This window comes from Camelus bactrianus, chromosome 20, assembly GCF_048773025.1.
Source record: "Camelus bactrianus isolate YW-2024 breed Bactrian camel chromosome 20, ASM4877302v1, whole genome shotgun sequence".
Classification (NCBI taxonomy): Eukaryota; Metazoa; Chordata; class Mammalia; order Artiodactyla; family Camelidae; genus Camelus; species Camelus bactrianus.
The window spans coordinates 27,051,940-27,058,323 of record NC_133558.1 but is presented as its reverse complement, the minus strand read 5'-3'; the positions used below and the strand labels follow the sequence as shown (position 1 = coordinate 27,058,323).

General features: G+C 41.7%; 1 protein-coding gene across 6 annotated transcripts; it reads left to right on the top strand.

The window, feature by feature from the left end:
• Nucleotides 1–53: 53 nt before the first annotated feature.
• OARD1 (O-acyl-ADP-ribose deacylase 1) lies at nucleotides 54–5,922 on the top strand. Of its 6 annotated transcripts, none has more exons than XM_010973699.3 (6): nucleotides 54–185; nucleotides 978–1,054; nucleotides 1,397–1,541; nucleotides 2,561–2,619; nucleotides 3,606–3,718; nucleotides 5,262–5,922. In XM_010973699.3, exons 2-6 carry the CDS (start codon nucleotides 1,016–1,018, stop codon nucleotides 5,362–5,364), a joined length of 459 nt encoding a protein of 152 aa, XP_010972001.1. In that variant the 5' UTR covers nucleotides 54–185; nucleotides 978–1,015; the 3' UTR covers nucleotides 5,365–5,922. The 6 variants fall into 6 exon arrangements, with proteins under 6 accessions (XP_010972001.1, XP_010971999.1, XP_010971998.1 ...); XM_010973697.3 differs by lacking the exon at nucleotides 54–185 and adding an exon at nucleotides 200–359; XM_010973696.3 differs by lacking the exon at nucleotides 54–185 and adding an exon at nucleotides 209–375.
• The last annotated feature ends 462 nt before the right edge of the window (nucleotides 5,923–6,384 follow it).

The following is a 6,384-nucleotide window of genomic DNA, read 5'->3' as shown; positions in this document are numbered from 1 at the left end:
CCAACTGCCACCCCCGCCTCTATGCGGCCCCTGGAGACACACCCCTAAGGCTAACGCGCAAGCGCCGTTCTAGCCGACTCGCTGTCGGCTGTCTCGTTACGCATGCCCGGGCGGCGGCGGGATACTCTACGGAATTTACCGCCGGAAGTTCGGCGGCCATCACCAAAGAGTGCAGGCTTGGCTAGGTAGCTAGAGGGGCTCGTTTCCGCCCCGCTCCCGGGTGGTGGGCGGCCATCTTAGGTGTGTGCAATTAAGACCTGTGGCGGGATTGGCTCTGCATCTGGGCTCGTCCGCTGCTTCCCACCTACCAGAGCCCTTCCTTGCGGGGAGGGACCTCCTAACGGCCGACTCTTTTCCAGGTGAAGGGTAACCCCGGTATGTTGGGACTTTGAACGAGCCTCCCTGCTCCCTCCCATGGGACCCCGGGACAGGCCCTACGCCCTGGCTGATCCGCCCTAGGGTAGGAGACAGAATGGGAGGCCTCGCTAGACTTCTTCCCTTCCTCGCCCTCAAAAGATGGAGGTGAGCCTTCCTTGAAAGGCCGCCTTCCCTCTCCCCTGGCATTATACTCCCCCTGGCCCGTACACTCCCTGGTTGCGACTTAAGGGGACTGTGGCTAAGTCCCACCTTTTTGCTTGTGGGCCAAACCCAATGGGGAAACGCTTATAGAGAAAAGGAGACAGTCCTGAATCCGCCTTTCTCGGCGCGGGTAAGAGGAGGAGGCGTGTCTGAGGACCGCCTTTCTTCCGCTCTAGGAAAGCGCGAAATGCGAGCAGGACGCTGCCACCTCGGAACATAGAGGTTTTTTCTCTTTCTTTTTCTTGCCTCAGAAGAGTTTTGCATTACTTCCCAGAGTTTGAATGAACTCACATTCCGCAATGAACGGTGGGGGAAAAATTAGTAAATGGGTGGTCAGGGCAGTCCGAATGTAATATATTCAGGTTGCGTGCATTTTTCCTTCTTTCCCCTTCTCACAGCTGAAGAAACAGTTAAATTCTGGGAATAGCGACTCAGTATGGCCAGCAGTCCTAATGAAGATTCAGAAGGAAGCAGAGTGCGTAACAACTATTAACTTATTGGTGAACTGAAATTCAGAATAATTGAGGTCAAAAGCATAAACACTTTTTAATTAAACCAATAATTGAATTGTCTCCCCTCTCCCTGCTGATTTACTTCAGAAAGGCTAATACAATCCTAGCCAGAGACCATCCATCACTTTCTTTACATATGCTTTAATTTGCTTTAGATAACTTCTTAAATTAAATTCCAAGGATATGTCTTTAAATCAAGGAGGGGCTGGGGAGGGGTAGTGGTGGGGGGCACAGTAAAGGAAAAGAAATAGCTTAGTGTTTTTCTGTATCTAATAAAACATTTTCTTTACCTTTGCACATTTTAGATTACTTACGTGAAAGGAGACCTTTTTGCATGCCCCAAAACAGACTCTTTAGCCCACTGTATCAGTGAGGACTGTCGAATGGGCGCTGGGATAGCTGTCCTCTTCAAGAAGAAATTTGGAGGGGTGCAGGAACTGTTAAATCAGCGTGAGTTTTGAAAGCATTTTAATTCATCTGCTCTGGCTAGAGCATCTTTTGACCTCCTGTTATATTTAATTGTTAAATAAGATATGCATGTATAGAGAAGATTCCTCCCACCGAGTCCTTTTAACTATGCAGGTTGAGTTTTTCCTTTACAAAAATGGCCTCTAGTTTGCATCTTATCACACCAAACTTGAATTCTTGTAAAAGTTTTTAATTTCTTTTTCCTCTATCAGAAATCTTTCTTGATAATAAGACTCCACTTCTCTGAAACCTTTAATAACTCTGAAGTGCTTAGCAAAGTCCATAGGTATGAGCTTGGCATTCAAGATCCTCTTTTTACCCGTATTGTACTTACTCTTCAAAGTAGTTTAGAACCTCTTCTTCCTTACAGACCCCTCCCATGACTTTTACTAATGATTTTAAATTATAGATGTGTAGTAGAAGCACATGAGGAGCTTCTGAAACAGTTGCTCAGACTACAGTTCAGGCTTACTGAATCAGTCTCCACTGGTGATTCTGATCTCAGTCTTTAAAAAAGCAATTTCTTACTGCTTTGTATTGTATTTATTTGTGAAAATGACACTCCGTTTTGATTGAAAACTCTTTAACAGTTAAGAACTTTTTTATATGTCTATATTCCCCCTAATGCTTAACACATTAGGTCTTTGTATTTAAAAGATTATTATTGAATGAACACACGTTTGGCAAGTAAAAAATGCTGTACTTTCTAAAACATTTCAAGGCAATAAACATTAAAAATTTTTAAGTGAACAAGAGGGTATATTTGAAAATGCAGCAGACAAAAAATCGGGTGTGGGGAAAACATTGAGAAGACATTAAGAAAGCAGGAAGTTAAATATAGTATTTTGGGAAGACTGATCAGATAAAAGTGTTCCAAAATGAAAATTCTGGTTCTAAAGTAAACTCAGATCTATAGAGATTTTTTAAAAATCTAAGAATGGAGCTCAGTGTTTTGATTTTCTTTTTTTTCCTTTTCACTATTAAATAACTGTTTTTCTTAGAAAAGAAATCTGGAGAAGTGGCTGTTCTGAAGAGAGATGGGCGATATATATATTACTTGGTAAGATGGGGCCAATGCTTAATATGTTCTAAGGGTTGGTAAACAGATAGGCTGCATTACATTTGTGTCGATCCACTCCAGACAACCAAAGATGTTAAAAAGCTGACCTCGTGCCAACTCAGATCAATGGTGGTGGCTATTTGGTGCACTGGGTTGGAAAGGAGCAACAGGCTGCACCCCGGCTCCATAGGAAAGAGTACTGTGATATTCACCAAAGACTTGGGTTGTAAGACTTGCAAAAGTTAGGGACGCCTTCCATACTTTAATTACTTCCTAATCTTAGTGAGATAGAGACAATAAAGTCTCAAGAATGAGAGTTTTTCCTCTCATTCTTCCCTATCAAATGCATTGCCAAGTAATACTCAGTCCTTTCCTGCCTGCTGCCTCAATGTGGGATCCTTCCACTGTCCAAATGGTCTGCAGCCCCAGAAAGAGTGTGGCTTCTTGGTGATGGTGCTGGGTGACGTATAGCCCAACTCACTATAAGCCCACTGAGTGGGGATGTGTCCTAGCCTCTTTGAATGCTGTCTTTAAGGCTGCTGTGAATTCTGATCTTGTTTGAAATGCTACCAGTTTCTCCCTGTTCTTTTGTAGAGAAACCAAAAGCAAGCAGTTTCTAAATAAATAGACTTAACAGAAAATTTTTAGGAGCTATGGGTTCTTCCTTGTTACAGATATGCAGCTTATCCATTGGAAGTGACTTTTACCTACCTTGCTTAAAAACAAATGATGGGTGCACCTGCTAATCTCCTGGGTTTCTTGGGAAAAGGAAATATTATATGGCAGTGTCTGGGTTTCTCAGGCCCTATTCAATGGATTTCCCCTCCCATCACTGGAAGGGACAGTATGACATTTGCCTTCCCTGCTCTAGACTATTCTATAAAAATATGCTTATTTTAATTATCAGGATGTTGGGAGAATGTGATGACTTTTCTTTGGCTGTCATTTTGAACTAATAGAAGTTTGAATTAATTCCCTGTACTCAGATTACGAAGAAAAGGGCTTCACACAAGCCAACTTATGAAAACTTACAGAAGAGTTTAGAAGCCATGAAGTCCCACTGTCTGAAGAATGGAGTCACCGACCTCTCTATGCCCAGGCAAGGAAATCCAGGGCCCTAAATGAAGACTTATTGATGAGATTTACTTTCTTACCCAAAAGCAAATGACTTAAAAGCTTAACTTAACCCAAAATACTGACTTAAGGGTAGACAGATTTCAAAACATTAAGAAATTCTAAGTAAACCAGTTGTCAGATCTTAGGCCAGGGCATTCGTATTTTTTAGCTTGGGTTGAATCAATCAGGATGACTAAAACAGTCCTGCCTCAGCTTACTTAGTAGTGGGGAACCATAATTCAGTCCCATTTGTTGAATTCTGGGCATCCTCTGCCTGAAGCTTAGCGTCTATTCTTGAAGCAATGAAAGTTAAAGAACTAAGACTGAACAATTGTGATTTCCCTCTGGGCCATTTCAGGTGTTCCAAACCTGTTAATTCTGTGTGAAGGAAATTGTTACCACTGTGTTTTATACTGCATGCTTGTTTGTGTTCAGCGTGGATAGTAGCCAGAGAATATCACCCTGATATAACATCTTAGATCCTTCCTAGATATTAGGAATTTAAGGGACTGATGTTGGGGGTTCAGTCTCCCTTTTGTTTCCTTTTTCAGGAAGTAGGCTTTGAGGTCCCTTCTCTTCCTGTCAGACTAGTTTTGAGTCAGTGCTGACCATGTATGCAGGTTTATTCCAAGCCCCAAGTTACTTATGAATGTGGCTATAGGGTTCCTCATCTTACCTGGGTCTTTAATACATTCATGGCTTGTGTACCAGAAACTGTTTTTTTGTGGGTTTTTTAATCACAGTTTTTTCAGGGGCTTCCCACATTATACAAAATTAGCAATTTTAAGCCTCTCTATTTTCCCTAGGAATATTAAGGATCAATAAAGTAACATCTTGGAAGAAAGGTGCCAGGTAGTAGGAGTTTTGTGGGCTGACTGAGGTTTCTCACCAGGGTGTTGCAGAGATCTAAATTACAATCAGCTTGGCATTTCCCAACATTCCATCTTGACTTCCTGTTTGCAAAGACCCTGTCCTTTGTCATTCTCCTTTTTATCTTCCTTAACGTTTCATTATCATAAGTGTATTTTTTAAATACCAACTTTTGAGGGGAGGGATATAGCTCAGTGGTAGAGTGCATGCTTAGAATGCATGAGATCCTGGGTTCAATCTCCAGTACTCCATTAAAAAAAAATTTATTAAAAAAAATTTTTTTCCCATCATCCACCCACAGCTAGTTTTCATCAGTAGAAATAGAAGGATGGTGAGTTGTTCCATGTCACTTCATGGCAGAGTTATACATTTCTGAATGTAGCCTGAAATAATTGGGAAGTGGCACTTAATTAGGCAAAAAAGAAGTGACAGCTATTGGGTGTCAGAGCTGTCTAGGAAGCAGCCTTAGGTGTCTCACAATAGGAATTAACTTCCAAACTCCCACCATGGCTGTCTGTAGGTATGAGATGAGATAATTTGTCCTTAAGCTTTGGGTGGATGCAGCCTAAAGGAAGAGGGAAGAAGTGATATCTAGAAGGATCCTAGATACCTAGATACCTTCATCACAACCAGTGGGGATGTTTTGTCTTTTTCAGGATTGGATGTGGACTTGATCGTCTGCAATGGGAACATGTATCTGCGATGATTGAGGAGGTGTTTGAGGCAACAGACATCAAGATTACTGTGTACACACTCTGAACAGATAAGCATGTTGGATGTGTCCACATTCTGTGTCATCTGTGTGGGGCCATACGACTGAGCCAACTGTCCTTAAAATGGTTAGAGGAAAGTTTCATGGGAAGTAGTCTATGTCACAGGCCAGACTTGGGTTGATTCCCATGATTGGACTGGGACTCTGGAGGAGGGGTTTCTTGGGAAATGTTGCTGGTAATTTTTTTTTTCAGTAAGGTAAGTAGAAGATGGCCTGATATTAGGTGGGGAAACCAAATGTTGGGCCTATGACCCCTGTCTTGCTCTGGATGCTACTTGATTTGTTTGGCTTGCCACTAGGTGGCAGCATTGCTTCTACTTCTCTACTGTTAAGAGAACTTTAAGGAAGGATGAACATTCCAGTTAATTTTGCATCTTATGTCATTTGTGCACTTACTTGGTATTATCCTTATGTCATCATATTCATCCTAGGAGAGAATTGTTGGTTTGGTTTTGTTTAAATTACAGAAAGTTTTATGTTGTTAGTGAGGAATTTGTGGTGTTAAGAATGGAAAAATAAATACCTTTTAAGGGGGTGTCCAGTGAGGTTCTGTGCACATGTCTGTGTTGTTCTGAATTTGGGTAATGGAGGATTCACTTGTAACTTAATTTGGAGGAATCAGATAGAGGGTCCAGTAGGAAGAAAAGCAAGATGAGAAATAAGAAATCAGAATGGGCAAGAACTGTGGGTCAGCATACTGGAAAGGTAGGTTTTTAGAATCTCCTCGTGGTGAACTCTTGCTCTCTTCTGTCCACTACATAGTTTCTGTGATTGAACCTCTCTGAATTCAGTCATGAAACCAATGAAATATATAATACATGTTAAATACCTGGCAAAGTTCCTAGTGTAGAGTAATGACTCAGTAAATCAGTGGTACTCAACAAAATCCATTTGAATCTTCTTAAAAAAATAAAGGTCCACTTCGTCCAAAAAGAATTCTAAACTGGTAGTGGGGGTGGAGGGGGAGAGAGTGTCCAGGTTTCTTTGTGTTTTTAAGCTCCAGAGGA

What these genes read in the sequence shown, in the direction of transcription:
- OARD1 (XM_010973699.3), top strand. Translation starts at nt 1,016, where the DNA reads ATGGCCAGCAGTCCTAATGAAGATTCAGAAGGAAGCAGA. An exon ending in AAGATTCAGAAGGAAGCAGA is followed by an intron (nt 1,055 to 1,396) that starts GTGCGTAACAAC and finishes TGCACATTTTAG; the next exon opens with ATTACTTACGTGAAAGGAGA. An exon ending in ACCGACCTCTCTATGCCCAG is followed by an intron (nt 3,719 to 5,261) that starts GCAAGGAAATCC and finishes TGTCTTTTTCAG; the next exon opens with GATTGGATGTGGACTTGATC.